Here is a 17,423-nt window from a genome sequence, read left to right on the forward strand (position 1 = left end):
GGTCAATATCCCGCCACCTGACCAGCATAGAGCTCTCAGGCCCAGGTCAATATCCCGCCACCTGACCAGCACAGAGCTCTCAGGCCCAGGTCAATATCCCGCCACCTGACCAGCATAGAGCTCTCTCAGGCCCAGGTCAATATCCCGCCACCTGACCAGCATAGAGCTCTCTCAGGCCCAGGTCAATATCCCGCCACCTGACCAGCACAGAGCTCTCAGGCCCAGGTCAATATCCCGCCACCTGACCAGCACAGAGCTCTCAGGCCCAGGTCAATATCCCGCCTCCTGACCAGCACAGAGCTCTCAGGCCCAGGTCAATATCCCGCCACCTGACCAGCACAGAGCTCTCAGGCCCAGGTCAATATCCCGCCTCCTGACCAGCACAGTGCTCTCAGGCCCAGGTCAATATCCCGCTACCTGACCAGCATAGAGCTCTCAGGCCCAGGTTCAAACCCGCCTCCTGACCAGCAAGTGCTCTCAGGCCCAGGTCAAATCCCGCCACCTGACCATTTGTGAATTTTGAAACAGCCACATCCATTTGTGATTTTACAACAACGGTTACTATTTTTTCCCCCTCTGACATCATTGCACACGTGACAGAAGAGCTTAATATGTACTGCCTTGTTTTCACCATGCTGCACGACGCTCCTCAGCAACAACGGTGGTGGGGCGGCCAGTGGCGCCACCCTACTGCAGATGTCATCTTTAACAGCCGGCAAAACTCTGGCTCCTATCCACAAAGCAACTGAGTACGAACGCTGATCTAGGAACAGGGCCCCTGTTAGCAGATTAGCTGTTTCTCCAGACAATTGTTAGTGCTCTGTGAACACAGCGGTTTTCTTTACTGTGTGTATTCTATATTAGCAAGGTTCAGTACATGAATGGTCTCAACTTACTTACAGTACATCACTGTTAAACTGTGCAATTCTGAAACGTTGCTTTGTTTCAGCTTTTTTTATTTTTTTTTATTTACATTCAGTTCCACGTTTTACTGTCACTCATACCAACCAAAACGTTTGTACTTTAAACATTATTTTGCTGCAGCTCACTGTGCTTTTAGTTTTAAACATTTTGCCTCCGCTCACTGTGCTTGTACTTTGTATTTTTAAACATTTTGCCTCAGCTCACTGTGCTTGTACTTTGTATTTTGCCTCAGCTCACTGTGCTTTTAGTTTTAAACATTTTGCCTCCGCTCACTGTGCTTGTACTTTGTATTTTTAAACATTTTGCCTCAGCTCACTGTGCTTGTAGTTTGTATTTGCCTCTATTCTGATTCTATTGTTCTGCAGTGTTGTTTTTACGAGAACCTCTTTGGCCGTGACTGTACACTAGCCTGAGTCCCAGACTGGTTCTATTGTTCTGCAGCGTTGTTTTTACGAGAACCTCTTTGGCCGTGACTGTACACTAGCCTGAGTCCCAGACTGGTTCTATTGTTCTGCAGCGTTGTTTTTACGAGAACCTCTTTGGCCGTGACTGTACACTAGCCTGAGTCCCAGACTGGTTCTATTGTTCTGCAGCGTTGTTTTTACGAGAACCTCTTTGGCCTTGACTGTACACTAGTCTGAGTCCCAGACTGGTTCTATTGTTCTGCAGCGTTGTTTTTACGAGAACCTCTTTGGCCGTGACTGTACACTAGTCTGAGTCCCAGACTGGTTCTATTGTTCTGCAGCGTTGTTTTTACGAGAACCTCTTTGGCCGTGACTGTACACTAGCCTGAGTCCCAGACGTCGTACTGTTCCAACTCCATTTCTGTCATTGTCATGTTGGCAAGACTGCACAAACAGAACTGGGACGCAAGTTAACTACACAGCATCGATGTGCTTCTATACCATCTGTCCTCTGCTGCCAGTACAGTAGATACAGTAGCTTACTGTCTGCTGTCAAGCCCACAACAAACCCCAGCTGTGAAGTTTACCTAACGTAATAAGGTTGTTGGCTAACCAAAGACATGTTCTGAGGCCTTGGGTCAACGTGACTTGAGTGCTTGTATATGCAGAGGTAAAATGAACCCCTCTGATGAGAGAGAGCCATTGCTGCTCAAACACATTTTTCAGTTAGTACTTAAGACAGTTTATGGATATTCTGATTATACACGTTTCATGCTTCCATCTGAGGACCAGAAGTCTATTGTTTGGTGTGTCTGCTGTTGGGGAAAAGCATGATGACAGCGGTACTCTTTTCATACAAAATCTGTATGAAGGAGGTCTTTGTTTTCCTTCATATTGTAAAGAATAGCATATCTGACGCAGTAACATTCCCTGGGTCACGATAGGTGGACATCTTCAATGCAGTGTACAGTATAGATACTGTTTCTTGTACAATTTGCCTTTTATACTCATTTTGGTTTTCTAATTTTTCCTGTACATAAACAATAAATTATTTTTTAAAACCATTTTATTTGTATTTCCTGCATTACCATTGATATTTAATGTTTGTTAAAGACAACTAAAAGCAACATGTATTACATCACTGGACACAAGTGTTCATTTCAAGTTTATTTTTGTAATCAAAATACCCTGTTACACAATTCCCCAAATCAACCATTGTTAATCCCACCTGGGATTACATTACTGATTTTTAAAAAGGTTAGATGTAACCCTCCCAGTTGACAAATTAATAAAATAAAAAATTACAAAAGTATGATTGCTTTTAAATAATTAACATGTTATACAAAACTGCACTTTATTCAGTGACCCAAGAGTACACTGCAGTTAAAATAGGCATAGATACTGCAGGTGAGTTGCATCGAACGAAATTGAACATGTCCCAGCAAACACTCAATCACTCAAACGTGGATGCATTTCAGTTACCACTTTTCCAACTGAAGTGCAGGTAACTGTTTCCTTTATTCAGGCATATTAAAGAATTTAAGGAAAGTAGATCCTTTCTCACAATCATTCTACAAAATAAAAATTTGAGACCCATAAACGGTTTCAATGAAATGTTTCACCTTGGTATTGAAAAAAGACGAGGCTCGAGAAATGTCAGTATCATATTTACAGTAATGTTTTATGATGTTTGCTTGAATTGAGTGGGGATTTATGCCAGGATTCAATCTGATCGCGTTTTGGCAGCAATGCACCATTTTAATGGAAATGCATTATTGAAGCAACATGTAGCCAGCGTTTTACCACGAACGAGTGAACATTGCCGACAAGGTGCGATCATCGGATTGATTCCCTGCATTAATTTTTTGTTTGTAAAATCATAAATGTTATAAATGACTGCATAAGAAAAGTTTGACAGTACTGACAAATGTCATTACCATAAACCATAAATCACTTTACAATTTCAACAGAGCATGAGCAGCAACACAGTTATGTTGAGAAATCCATACAAAACATGAAGTTATATTTTTAAGAAGGCAGTGTACAGTACGCTTGAGTCAACGGGAAGGTTTGGGGTAGTGAACCTGAACATTAGTCACCAATCATTTTAATTACAGAATCAGGACCTACGGGGATATTTCTTTACCTAAATTACAGATCCCACCATACTTGATAGAAATTAATCAATTCATTTTATTAAACGTTTAAATTACACCTGTATATTTGTTCCATCCATCAGGCCTGAGCTGTTGATATACCTCTGATTAAGGTGGCTGTATAGTGCACTACTTTTATACGGCTCTGGTCAAAATCAGCCAATAGGGTGCAAGTTCAGGCATAAACAAAAATTCATTAAACGATGCCACTAGCTAAAGGTCTTTAGACGTGTGCTCGTTAGTTTCCTCCTTTCCTCTCAAGAAAAATATCACCTTGTGTTCATCATGCAAATTTAAGAGTATACTGGGTTGTGTTTTTCACCACAGGTGCACCACAGTGATGGATATGACAAATCGTTTTTTTAAACCCTTAAAACTACATAATTTTTTTATTTAATTGTTGCTGTACAATCCTGCTAAGACCATTTCATTTTTTTACAGGTAAGTGCATGTGGCAAGAACCCCTTATGTCTTTAAGATGCATGACGCCAACCGATGCCTCTAGCCTACAACCATGTGGCATTCTAGAACCTAGAAAGCACATTAGCTTGGTTCCATCCTTTCACCTGCTCAGAGAGAGGACGCATCGCTGGATTCAAAACAAGGCGACTGTTCAACACAAACTGGTACTAGCCCAAGAGACTGCTCAAATCAACACTCCAGTTGCCTAGTAACAATCCTTATCAAACCTCAAGTACTGGTCAGTCTTCACAAAACCCCAAATACCTACTTCATAGAGGTAACACATCGAGCCATTGCTGAGAACCATGAAGTAGGGCTGCACGATATGGGGAAAAAAACGGAATTGCGATAAACACTTGGGTGAACTGTTGTAATCAAATAAAATGTGCTGCTTGAGTAACGGGTGGGGCTTAGTGTGGAAAGCAGGAGAGACGACAGTAAACTATTAGCCGCGTGTAACAACCGTTCTGAGTGCCGTTTCAAAATATTGCGAATTATATTAATTATGAAGACTTTACCATGCAGGTACAGAGAAAATAGCATGGCTTTATTCATAAAGTAGGAGTACTGATCTCAGATCAGGTCCCCCTCTATCCATATAATTGTATTTGTTATGACCTAAAAGGCTAAACTGATCCTGTAGCAGCACTCTGACTCTTTATGAACACAGACCCTGCGCAACCTCAGTGTTCGCAGGAGCTGCTGTCCTGCAATCAAACACCATGATGTTCTAAACCGGGTTGGGGGTCAATTCAGGAACTATGTGCAAGAGTCTGACCCACTCACCGCAGGCTTCAACCATCGGAATAACCAGAAAGGGTGTTGTCCGTCTGTTTTATGACATCAGCAACTAGTATTATAATATCCCACTAAAATATTGATATACACCTTGCACATGATGGGCAAAAACACACCATGTGAAATAGGATATTTAAAAAAAAAAACATTTGACTGTTCAACTGTTAACAGGAAGTACCATTGATGGACATCAGTAGGACAAAATTAATTGGAGTTGGTGAGGTGTTGTTTTGAAAAAGCGCCACAGCATTAAAACAACTGCCTTGTTGCATTTGTTTAGAGGTTAGAGCACTGTGGTTCAGAGTTTGAGGAAAATGTCAAAAGCACCATTAGTTTATGACTGAGTTGAAGAGAACCAAACTATCTAAATCAGTGTGTTTCTTGATGGACAGAAAATACGTTTAAAATCGCAATACCCAGCTAAATGATTTATTAATTCAGTGATGAGTTAATTGCATTTCTATTTTCGACATTGCCATCACTCGTTAAAACAAGTCAAAATATCCTTGCACATTAGCGAGCTCACCGTAAGTAAATCACACTTTACTGGAACAATTAAATCCTGTTCACCTTTTTTTGTTTGTTTCTTATTTAAAAATGTAAAAACATGAAACGGTTCATTTTGTAAGGAAAAAACACTAGCCTTTTAACTGAAATAGTGAGTGACGCTGAAGACCTCGTGCTTGTTGACAGAGATGGAACATGCAAGGCCATACATGCAAAACAGTTTGTCAGAGAGCAAGAAGAAAAATAGTTTTTTTTTTTTTAAACGACCTATTTACCCTCATCCCCACAAAGGAACTCTACTGAACACTGGTTGACCGTTCACAAGTCCTACTGTTACTGTTTATGAGGACCGTTCCCTAGTCCTAAGTCCTACTGTTACTGTTTATGAGGACCGTTCCCTAGTCCTACTGTTACTGTTTATGAGGACCGTTCCCTAGTCCTACTGTTACTGTTTATAAGGACCGTTCCCTAGTCCTACTGTTACTGTTTATAAGGACCGTTCCCTAGTCCTACTGTTACTGTTTATAAGGACCGTTCCCTAGTCCTACTGTTACTGTTTATAAGGACCGTTCCTGTTTATAAGGACTAGTCCTACTGTTACTGTTTATAAGGACCGTTCCCTAGTCCTACTGTTACTGTTTATAAGGACCGTTCCCTAGTCCTACTGTTACTGTTTATAAGGACCGTTCCCTAGTCCTACTGTTACTGTTTATAAGGACCGTTCCATAGTCCTACTGTTACTGTTTATAAATAATGTTGCTTTAATGTCCCTCCTGTTAGCTATTGACACAGTGATGGTCGGGTCTCTCAAATGTATGTGTGGAAGCAGGCCCAACAACGGGCCCAGTATTTCAAGTATGGGTAAATGTGGTAGGTGCCTCCCAGTGTGTGTACATCTGATAGGCCTAGGTGTCAGTATCGGTACATGTGATAGGTGGAGACCCAGGAAGAGGGGAAGGCCCATTTAGGGAACCTCTTCAGCATGTCCTCTAGCTGAACAGTCCTCTGGTCCTCTCCAAAGAAGTAATGAGATGAGATGGCTACTGAGATCATTCCCTCTGGGCCTGACGGATCCTCTTTTCTGGGAGGCTGGAGAGGACAAATATATATACATATTAAAACACACAATCATATATGGACAGTGTTTCCCCTATATTCCCAAATCGTTGCTGCCACTCCAACAAATGATTTATTTCATTTTCAGTGTAAACCAAAGACTAAAACCAAGTAAGTAGAAAATATAATTGACCAATATATTTTTTAAATAAGATCATCTTTGAGAACTAACAACACCAAAATAAAAACTAGACAGCCAGGGAGAATCTGAAATAATAAATGTCATGCATACTCCCAGTCGATATTCACGTCATAAGATCCCCTAGACCACGCCCACCAATCAGTCTTTCCAATTGATTCCCCTGAAAAAGAGCCAACTTCTGCGTTGATTTTTAAATCATACAGAAATCGAAAAACTGCAATGTACTTCAAACCAGGTCAAAAATCCCCAAACTCTAGTTTGCTCTGCTCCCACATAGGGAAATAGAGCCTGTGGGCAGAGCCCTGTGGCTTCAGGCTATTCGGCGTGGGAGAGTCAGGGAATTGTGGGGACCCGGTGTCCAAGTACACGTAGCTATGTGTGTGGAAAACATTTCATCAGAGGTAAGCACTACTTGTAGCTGTACAATCTGTTTGTGTAGTTAGTCTTGGCTAGCTAGCTAATGTTGCGGTCGGTAGCTAGCTAGAGGCTAGCACACACGTGGATAGCACCGTCATGAAATGGGGCATGAGGGTTGCTTTACAATATTATTAGCGAGAATCAGGCAATGTTGAAAAGTCATCTTTAGATATGTACTTTTCTTCAATTGAATTTTGTATTTGACTAAAACATGCAGTCAACAAGAAAGTTGTTTGAAAAAGGTAATTTTGGGGTAGCAACATTCTATCGAATACAGACGGAGTATGGAGCTCCCATTGATTGTGTTATGTTTGAGTCACTCAGATAGCATAAGCCATGGCAAAATGTGGGAAATTAGCTTTAAAACTGCACATTTCTTCTCAGCTCCGTGGCAATATGTATAGAATTCTAGGAAATGATGCCACAACATTTGTTGTCACTCGGGAAATATGCCTGGGGTGAGAAGAAATAACAGCAAGCATAGGCTTGGATTACAACATAACAGACGTTGTAAAGCAATGGAATCATTACAGACCAAGTAGTCCTACTAAACAACGCCAAGTCAACAGACTAAAACAACCATAATGGCCTCAGCAAAGTCGACCAGGAAATAACTAGATTAAACAACAATGAATAGCTACGGATTCTGATTCATACACGATGTTTGGAGAAAGGGAGACTTGTGCCCTGAGACAAGTGACTGAGTGAAACAGGGCCGCATCTGTCTGGGGAGATGATAGCGGCTTGTTCTAATCCAATCATTGCAGCAGGTTCAACCGATACCCCGCCTGTTTCTTTACAGACAAAAGAACTAGCCAATAGTTGTTCAGAGTGAAAGAGATGTGTTCTGGCAGCTGAAAAATACTTTTGCCAATCATGGATAATTACAAAAAGATACTAATCGTATTCTGAAAATTCTCCATATCGATTACGATACTTGTTTTGTCCGAGTACTCGGCAAACCCCTAGTACACTGTACACAAACACACTGTCCACAAAGACAAGCATTCCTCCAAAGGCTCGTGCACAAATTCTTCTGAAGCTTTTGGAAGTACACTGTGCATTAAATCCAAGCTTGCAATGAAAAAAGGAATGTGTTAATTAAGGTGCTAACCCAGCAGGTAAAACTGATGTCATGACATTATCCCAACCAGCTTTGCCTGTTTGGAATCCTAAATCCCTAATATTCTGTACCTGTATTTCGAACCAGAAGTTCCAGGCGGGGGCATCCAGGCCGTGGGAGTAGAATATAAAGTACTCTCCAGCCAAGTGGTACTGGGGAACACCATCCCCAAACGACCAGCTGGTCAGAGAGGCCCCTTGGTGGGGTCTCAGGTAGAGGGACATGTGGCTGGGACCTGGGGGACGGACATAGTCACACACAATGCATGTCACAAACTATGGTTCCTAGACACTGCCTTTTCTCACACAACATTTGGAGAGAGGGACAAGGATTGGAGTAATGGACCCTACAGCAGGTAGTGATAGAGGATTGGAGTAATGGACCCTACAGCAGGTAGTGATAGAGGATTGGAGTAATGGACCCTACAGCAGGTAGTGATAGAGGATTGGACCCTACACAGGTAGTGATAGAGGATTGGAGTAGTGATGGATTGGAGTGCCTACAGCAGGTAGTGATCAGAGGATTGGATCCTACCAGGTATTTTGTTGTGATCCTACTAATAGTGATAGAGGATTGGATCCTACAACAGGTAGTGAAAGGACTTGGAGTGAAAAAACAACTAACATTTAGTAAAAAGGATTTTAAAAAAAACCCTATATGATAGATATCTTTATTATAATCCTGATTAGTGATTAGATTGCAGTCAACCCCCTGAGTCAGGTACATGTTAGTGAATCACCTTGGAAGTCCTACAGCAGGTAGTGATAGAGGATTGGATCCTACATTTGCCCAGTGATTATTTTTTTATTCACAGCAGGTAGTGATAGAGGGATCCTACAGCAGGTAATTGATATGTTTGGATCCTACAGAGATGGGGTTGGATTGGATTTAAAGATAATGTTGGAGTAATGGACCCTACAGCAGGTATTGCACAGAATGGATCCTACAGCAACTTGATTATGTGACTTGTTAATGGACCTTTTTTACAGCTAGTGATAGATTTGGAGTAATGGACCCTAACAAAGGGTGATAGAGGATTGATTGGATCCTAAGACATTATAGATAGATTTTTAATAATGGAGTAAACATTTAGTGAAACAGGATTGGACAATGGATCATTATGGGGAAGGTAGTGATAGAGGAGTGATCCTAAGCAGGTAGTGAACTTAAATTGGAGTAATGGATCCAAGATGGTGTAAGAAGTCATTGGGAATGGATCCTACAGCAGGTAGTGATAGAGGATTGGATCATTGTAAAATAAGACTTGCCTAGTTAAATAAAGGTTCAATTTTTAAAAATAGTGATAATGTTCATATAATCTCACAGCAGGTAGTGATAAGGATTGGATCTTCAGCAGGTAGTGATAGAGGATTGGATCTGTTCTAGTGATAGAAAGGACCTGAAACAGGTAGTGATAGACTTGGAAAGACACAGGTAGTGATGGGAGGTACCAGTTGGATCCTGAAAACAAGGTAAATAGTTTTTGGAGTTATGGAACCTACAGCAGGTAGTGATAGAGGGTTTTGTTGGACCCTACACAACAGTTTTGAACCCCTTTGGATACAATATAGTGATAAGTGTTGGATTTAATTACAGCAGGTAGTGACCGTAGAGATTGGATTAATGGAGTATACAGTGTGATTCAGACACCTAGAGGTTTTCCACATTTTGTTACAGCCTTAGTGATAAAATGGATTAAATAGTGATTTTCCCTAAATTTAGTAAAATATGGAATCCTAGAAAGGTAGTGATAGAGACTTGGAGCTCAGGGTATCTTATTTCTATTGATCATCCTTATAGATAAGATGTTTCTACAACAGGTAGTGATAGAGATTTGGAAATGGACCCTACAGCAGGTAGTATAAATGGTGCCATTGACAGTGCATGTCACAGCAAAACCAAGCCATGAGGTCAAAGGAACTGATCCTACAGCAGAGTGATAGAGGATTGGAGTCGAGGCACAGATAGTGGGAAGGTTACCAAAAAGTGATCCGGATTGGAGTGAATGGACCCTCATTCTTTAAATGGAAGAAGTTTAGAACCTCCAAGAGGTAGTGATCTCCCGGATAATGGACTGAGCAATCGGTAGTGATAAGGGCCTTGGTCAGGAGGTGACCAAGAACCTGATGGTCACTTGGATCCTAGAGCTCCAGAAAGACAACAATCTCTGCAACACCCTAATCAGGCAGGTTAGTGTAGAGTGGTCAGACAGAAGCCACTCAGCAGTAAAAGGCACATGCTTGGAGTTTGCCAAAAGGTAGTGATAGAGGACTCTGACCATGAGAAACATGATTCTCTGGTCTGATGAAACCAAGATTGAAATCTTTGGAGTAATGGAATACCAAGCTAGTGATGAGGAAACCTGGCACCATCCCTACGGTGAAGCATGGTGGTGGCAGCATCATGCTGTGGGGAGGTTTTTCAGTGGCAGGGACTAGGAGACTAGTCAGGATTGAGGGAAAGATGAACGGAGCAAAGTACAAAAAGATCCTTGAAAAAAAAAAGAGCCTCAAACTGGGGCGACGGTTCACCTTATAACATGACAGATTAGATATGCAGTAACCCAGCCAAGACAACGCAGTAATGTCACCTTTGGACAAGTCTTGAATGTCCTTGATTGCCCAGCCAGAGCCCGATTTAACCTGATCAACATCTCTGGAGAGACCTGAAAATAGCTGTAATTGTATGTTTGGTGTACAGAGATCCAACCTGACAGAGCTTGAAAGATCATGTTAGAGAAGAATGGGAGAAACTCCCCAAATACAGGTGTGCCAAGCATGTAGCATCATACCCAAGAAGACTCAAGGCTGTAATCGCTGCCAAAGGTGCTTCAACAAAGTACTGAGTAAAGGGTCTGAATACTTAAATGTGTAAATGTGATATTTCAGTTGTTTATTTTGTCATTGTGGGGTATTTTAGAATAAGGTTGTAACGTAACAAAATGTGGAAAATGTAAAGGGGTCTGAATACACTGTATACTACGTATTCTAATTCCTAGTTCTATGGGTATGACTCACTTGACAAGGAACTTGACAGGTAGGAACCAGGGGTAGCCACAGAAAGGCCTGTCCTCCTGACAGCTGGTCCTGATAGTGTCGTTGATCTCTGGTATGATAGGCGTGATGTGCTGCATGCCAGTGTAGTCAAAGCTGTTGATCCACAGACCTGAGTCTCTGCTCTTCACCTGGCCATCCAGACCATGAAAGGTACGAGTGGTGTGCTGACAGGAAGACAAGAGAGAAAAGGTGAAAAGATATTCAGCAACTCATGGTAGAAAACCCGAGGGGGGAGTTGTTTCAAAAGTACATGTTTAGCAGGAGCAGACAGAAAGACTCAGTCAACATTGACACACAGTTGTTCATTTGAAATAAGAGTGTGTTTGTTCTTAAGTCCTGGATAAATAAAAATGTGCTCGGTGGAGCAGGCAGAAAGACGGTCAAAATTGCCAGGTTGTCATTGTAATATAAGGTCTTTTTTCCTAAATTGATATAAACATAAAAATGCATCAGATGATCGCTTATTCAAAATGAGCTCAGGTGTCTTATTTGTGTGATCATCTTATTAAGAAAGTGCCTGACATGGTTGGACATGAGGTGGAAGAGGGGTCCTTTCTATATAAATGGTCTCAGTGAAGAAAGACCATGAGGTCAAAGGGGCTGTCTGTAGAGCTCGAGGGGTCTGGCACAGATCTGGGAAGAACATTCCACACAACACCAGCACCAGAAACACAGTGAACACTGTTCCCAGACCTGCCAACAGCCACTTAGTAGACCTAGCCAAGTAGATGAAGTGGAGCTGGGGGGAGAGAGGGATGAGGGAGAGAATCAAAACACACATCAGATCACTCAGAGCTGTTTAAAGTCATCAGCTGATATGAGATTTCATCTTTCTGCCTAATATCCTCCATTCCATGATGGAGAAGGGAGTTGCTGCTGACCTGGTTTGTATTGTAATAAATATTGCTATGCTGGCGCTTCCAAAGGTTTCTATGGGAATGTTATTTCCACAACGACTACAGTCAGGAACACGTTCCTGTCTTCTTCCCTCTTTTGGAAAGCTAGCTAGTATTAACCATGGTTCTACCTACTCACAAAGAAGGAGGAGAGGAAGAGTGTGGCGAGGGTGACGAGGAAAGATGGCCAGGACCACGTACAAAGGGATCACGTCTGGAGCCTGCTGCATCCCTCAGGATGGGGTGAAGATCTCAAACACTACCCAGATCAGGAACATGAAGTGGACATAGGGCAAGATGAACAGACCCAGCTGGTAGAGAACAGAGTACTTCTGATGCACCTGGAGACACAGGAGAGATACATTAACTGACCCAGACCCAGCTGGTAGAGAACAGAGTACTTCACCTGATGCACCTGGAGACACAGGAGAGATACATTAACTAACCTGGACCCAGCTGGTAGAGAACAGAGAACTGGGAGAAACACCTGGAGACACAGGAGAGATACATTAACATCATACCCAGACCCAGCTGTAGAGAACAGAAAGGTGCTTCAACAAAGCACTGGAGACACAGGAGTCTTAACTAACCCAACCCAGCTGTGTAAATGTGATATTTCAGTTGTTTATTTTGTCACCTGGAGACACAGGAGAATAAGGTTGTAACGTAACAAAACCCAGCTGGTGAGAAAGAGTAAACCGGGTGCACCTGAATACACAGGAGAGATACATTCTAACCCAGACCCAGCTGGTAGAGAACAGAGGAACTTGACAGGTGCAACCAGAGACACAGGAGAGATACATTAACTAACCCAGACCCAGCTGGTAGAGAACAGAGTACTTCACCGATGCACCTGGAGACACAGGAGAGATGAACTAACCCAGACCCAGCTGGTAGAGAACAGAGTATTCACCGAGCACCTGGAGACACAGGAGATGATACATTAACCAGTGGCCCCAGACCCAGCTGACCAAGAGAACAGAGTGGTGTGCTGACAGGAAGACCTGAGAGACAAGGAGAAAAGATATTCAGCAACCCAGCTGGTAGAAAACCCGAGGGGGAGTTGTTTCAAAAGTACATGTTTACCTGGAGACACAGGAAGACTCAGTCAACATTGACCCAGCTGTTCATTTGAAATAAGAGTGTGTTTGTTCTTAAGTCCTGGATAAAGGAAAAATTGCTCCCAGGAGCAGGCAGAAAACAGAGTCAAAATTGCCAGGTTGTCATTGTAATATAAGGTCTGTATTTAATTCATTGAGATACACACACTAAGCCCAATGCATCAGATGAACAGAGTATTCAATGTTGTCAGGTGGAGACACAGGAGAGATGCATGAGATGGTCTCAGACCCAGCTTGGTAGAGAACAGAGTACTTCACCGATGCACCTGAGACACAGGAGAGATACATTAACTAACCCAGACCCAGCTGGTAGAGAACAGAGTACTTCACCGATGCACCTGAGAGACCAGGAAGATACATTAACAACACCAGACCCAGAACTGGTGTTCCCAACAGAGCCACTTAGTAGACCTAGCCAAGTAGATGAAGTGGAGCTGGGGGAGAGAGGGATGAGGGAGAGAATCAAACACACATCAGATCACACAGGAGAGATGTTTAAAGTCATCAGCTGATATGAGATTTCATCTTTCTGCCTAATATCACCCATTCCATGATGGAGAAGGGAGTTAACTGCTGACCTGGTTTGTATTGTAATAAATATTGCTATGCTGCACCAAAGGTTTCTAGGAATGTTATTTTAACTAACCCAGACCCAGCTGTCAGAACACGTTCCTGTCTTCTTCCCTCTTTTGGAAAGCTAGCTAGTATTAACCATGGTTCTACTCTACTCACAAAGAAGGAGGAGAGGAAGAGTGTGGCGAGGGTGACGAGGGTGGCCAGGACCACGTCAGGGGGGATCTCTGTGCCGCTGCGCCCCAGGATGGGCGTGAAGATCTCAAACACTACCCAGATCAGGAACATGAAGTGGACATAGGGCAGAGCCAGACCCAGCTGGTAGAGAACAGAGTACTTCACCGATGCACCTGGAGACACAGGAGAGATACATTAACTAACCCAGACCCAGCTGGTAGAGAACAGAGTACTTCACCGATGCACCTGGAGACACAGGAGAGATACATTAACTAACCCAGACCCAGCTGGTAGAGAACAGAGTACTTCACCGATGCACCTGGAGACACAGGAGAGATACATTAACTAACCCAGACCCAGCTGGTAGAGAACAGAGTACTTCACCGATGCACCTGGAGACACAGGAGAGATACATTAACTAACCCAGACCCAGCTGGTAGAGAACAGAGTACTTCACCGATGCACCTGGAGACACAGGAGAGATACATTAACTAACCCAGACCCAGCTGGTAGAGAACAGAGTACTTCACCGATGCACCTGGAGACACAGGAGAGATACATTAACTAACCCAGACCCAGCTGGTAGAGAACAGAGTACTTCACCGATGCACCTGGAGACACAGGAGAGATACATTAACTAACCCAGACCCAGCTTGTAGAGAACAGAGTACTTCACCGATGCACCTGGAGACACAGGAGAGATACATTAACTAACCCAGACCCAGCTGGTAGAGAACAGAGTACTTCACCGATGCACCTAGAGACACAGGAGAGATACATTAACTAACCCAGACCCAGCTGGTAGAGAACAGAGTACTTCACCGATGCACCTAGAGACACAGGAGAGATACATTAACTAACCCAGACCCAGCTGGTAGAGAACAGAGTACTTCACCGATGCACCTGGAGACACAGGAGAGATACATTAACTAACCCAGACCCAGCTGGTAGAGAACAGAGTACTTCACCGATGCACCTGGAGACACAGGAGAGATACATTAACTAACCCAGACCCAGCTGGTAGAGAACAGAGTACTTCACCGATGCACCTAGAGACACAGGAGAGATACATTAACTAACCCAGACCCAGCTGGTAGAGAACAGAGTACTTCACCGATGCACCTGGAGACACAGGAGAGATACATTAACTAACCCAGACCCAGCTGGTAGAGAACAGAGTACTTCACCGATGCACCTGGAGACACAGGAGAGATACATTAACTAACCCAGACCCAGCTGGTAGAGAACAGAGTACTTCACCGATGCACCTGGAGACACAGGAGAGATACATTAACTAACCCAGACCCAGCTTGTAGAGAACAGAGTACTTCACCGATGCACCTGGAGACACAGGAGAGATACATTAACTAACCCAGACCCAGCTGGTAGAGAACAGAGTACTTCACCGATGCACCTAGAGACACAGGAGAGATACATTAACTAACCCAGACCCAGCTGGTAGAGAACAGAGTACTTCACCGATGCACCTGGAGACACAGGAGAGATACATTAACTAACCCAGACCCAGCTGGTAGAGAACAGAGTACTTCACCGATGCACCTGGAGACACAGGAGAGATACATTAACTAACCCAGACCCAGCTGGTAGAGAACAGAGTACTTCACCGATGCACCTAGAGACACAGGAGAGATACATTAACTAACCCAGACCCAGCTGGTAGAGAACAGAGTACTTCACCGATGCACCTGGAGACACAGGAGAGATACATTAACTAACCCAGACCCAGCTGGTAGAGAACAGAGTACTTCACCGATGCACCTGGAGACACAGGAGAGATACATTAACTAACCCAGACCCAGCTGGTAGAGAACAGAGTACTTCACCGATGCACCTAGAGACACAGGAGAGATACATTAACTAACCCAGACCCAGCTGGTAGAGAACAGAGTACTTCACCGATGCACCTGGAGACACAGGAGAGATACATTAACTAACCCAGACCCAGCTGGTAGAGAACAGAGTACTTCACCGATGCACCTGGAGACACAGGAGAGATACATTAACTAACCCAGACCCAGCTGGTAGAGAACAGAGTACTTCACCGATGCACCTGGAGACACAGGAGAGATACATTAACTAACCCAGACCCAGCTTGTAGAGAACAGAGTACTTCACCGATGCACCTGGAGACACAGGAGAGATACATTAACTAACCCAGACCCAGCTGGTAGAGAACAGAGTACTTCACCGATGCACCTGGAGACACAGGAGAGATACATTAACTAACCCAGACCCAGCTGGTAGAGAACAGAGTACTTCACCGATGCACCTAGAGACACAGGAGAGATACATTAACTAACCCAGACCCAGCTGGTAGAGAACAGAGTACTTCACCGATGCACCTGGAGACACAGGAGAGATACATTAACTAACCCAGACCCAGCTGGTAGAGAACAGAGTACTTCACCGATGCACCTGGAGACACAGGAGAGATACATTAACTAACCCAGACCCAGCTGGTAGAGAACAGAGTACTTCACCGATGCACCTGGAGACACAGGAGAGATACATTAACTAACCCAGACCCAGCTGGTAGAGAACAGAGTACTTCACCGATGCACCTGGAGACACAGGAGAGATACATTAACTAACCCAGACCCAGCTGGTAGAGAACAGAGTACTTCACCGATGCACCTGGAGACACAGGAGAGATACATTAACTAACCCAGACCCAGCTGGTAGAGAACAGAGTACTTCACCGATGCACCTGGAGACACAGGAGAGATACATTAACTAACCCAGACCCAGCTTGTAGAGAACAGAGTACTTCACCGATGCACCTAGAGACACAGGAGAGATACATTAACTAACCCAGACCCAGCTGGTAGAGAACAGAGTACTTCACCGATGCACCTGGAGACACAGGAGAGATACATTAACTAACCCAGACCCAGCTTGTAGAGAACAGAGTACTTCACCGATGCACCTGGAGACACAGGAGAGATACATTAACTAACCCAGACCCAGCTGGTAGAGAACAGAGTACTTCACCGATGCACCTGGAGACACAGGAGAGATACATTAACTAACCCAGACCCAGCTGGTAGAGAACAGAGTACTTCACCGATGCACCTGGAGACACAGGAGAGATACATTAACTAACCCAGACCCAGCTGGTAGAGAACAGAGTACTTCACCGATGCACCTGGAGACACAGGAGAGATACATTAACTAACCCAGACCCAGCTGGTAGAGAACAGAGTACTTCACCGATGCACCTGGAGACACAGGAGAGATACATTAACTAACCCAGACCCAGCTGGTAGAGAACAGAGTACTTCACCGATGCACCTGGAGACACAGGAGAGATACATTAACTAACCCAGACCCAGCTGGTAGAGAACAGAGTACTTCACCGATGCACCTGGAGACACAGGAGAGATACATTAACTAACCCAGACCCAGCTGGTAGAGAACAGAGTACTTCACCGATGCACCTGGAGACACAGGAGAGATACATTAACTAACCCAGACCCAGCTTGTAGAGAACAGAGTACTTCACCGATGCACCTGGAGACACAGGAGAGATA

At 43.8% G+C, this 17,423-nt stretch overlaps 1 protein-coding gene across 1 annotated transcript in view; it reads right to left on the reverse strand.

The window, feature by feature from the left end:
- Window positions 1-5,841: 5,841 nt before the first annotated feature.
- The window catches only part of LOC115106001 (endoplasmic reticulum metallopeptidase 1), a 46,237-nt gene continuing 34,655 nt past the window's right edge, over window positions 5,842-17,423 (reverse strand). The window contains exons 11-16 of the mRNA XM_065006837.1: window positions 13,855-14,045; window positions 11,707-11,844; window positions 11,067-11,269; window positions 10,748-10,758; window positions 8,121-8,284; window positions 5,842-6,340 (exon numbers count right to left, since the gene is read on the reverse strand). Of these exons, the coding sequence (XP_064862909.1) occupies window positions 6,164-6,340; window positions 8,121-8,284; window positions 10,748-10,758; window positions 11,067-11,269; window positions 11,707-11,844; window positions 13,855-14,045 (884 nt within the window). The 3' untranslated portion in view covers window positions 5,842-6,163. The remainder of the gene's footprint in view (window positions 6,341-8,120; window positions 8,285-10,747; window positions 10,759-11,066; window positions 11,270-11,706; window positions 11,845-13,854; window positions 14,046-17,423) is intronic.

Source organism: Oncorhynchus nerka, linkage group LG22 (genome assembly GCF_034236695.1).
Source record: "Oncorhynchus nerka isolate Pitt River linkage group LG22, Oner_Uvic_2.0, whole genome shotgun sequence".
NCBI classification, from domain to species: Eukaryota; Metazoa; Chordata; class Actinopteri; order Salmoniformes; family Salmonidae; genus Oncorhynchus; species Oncorhynchus nerka.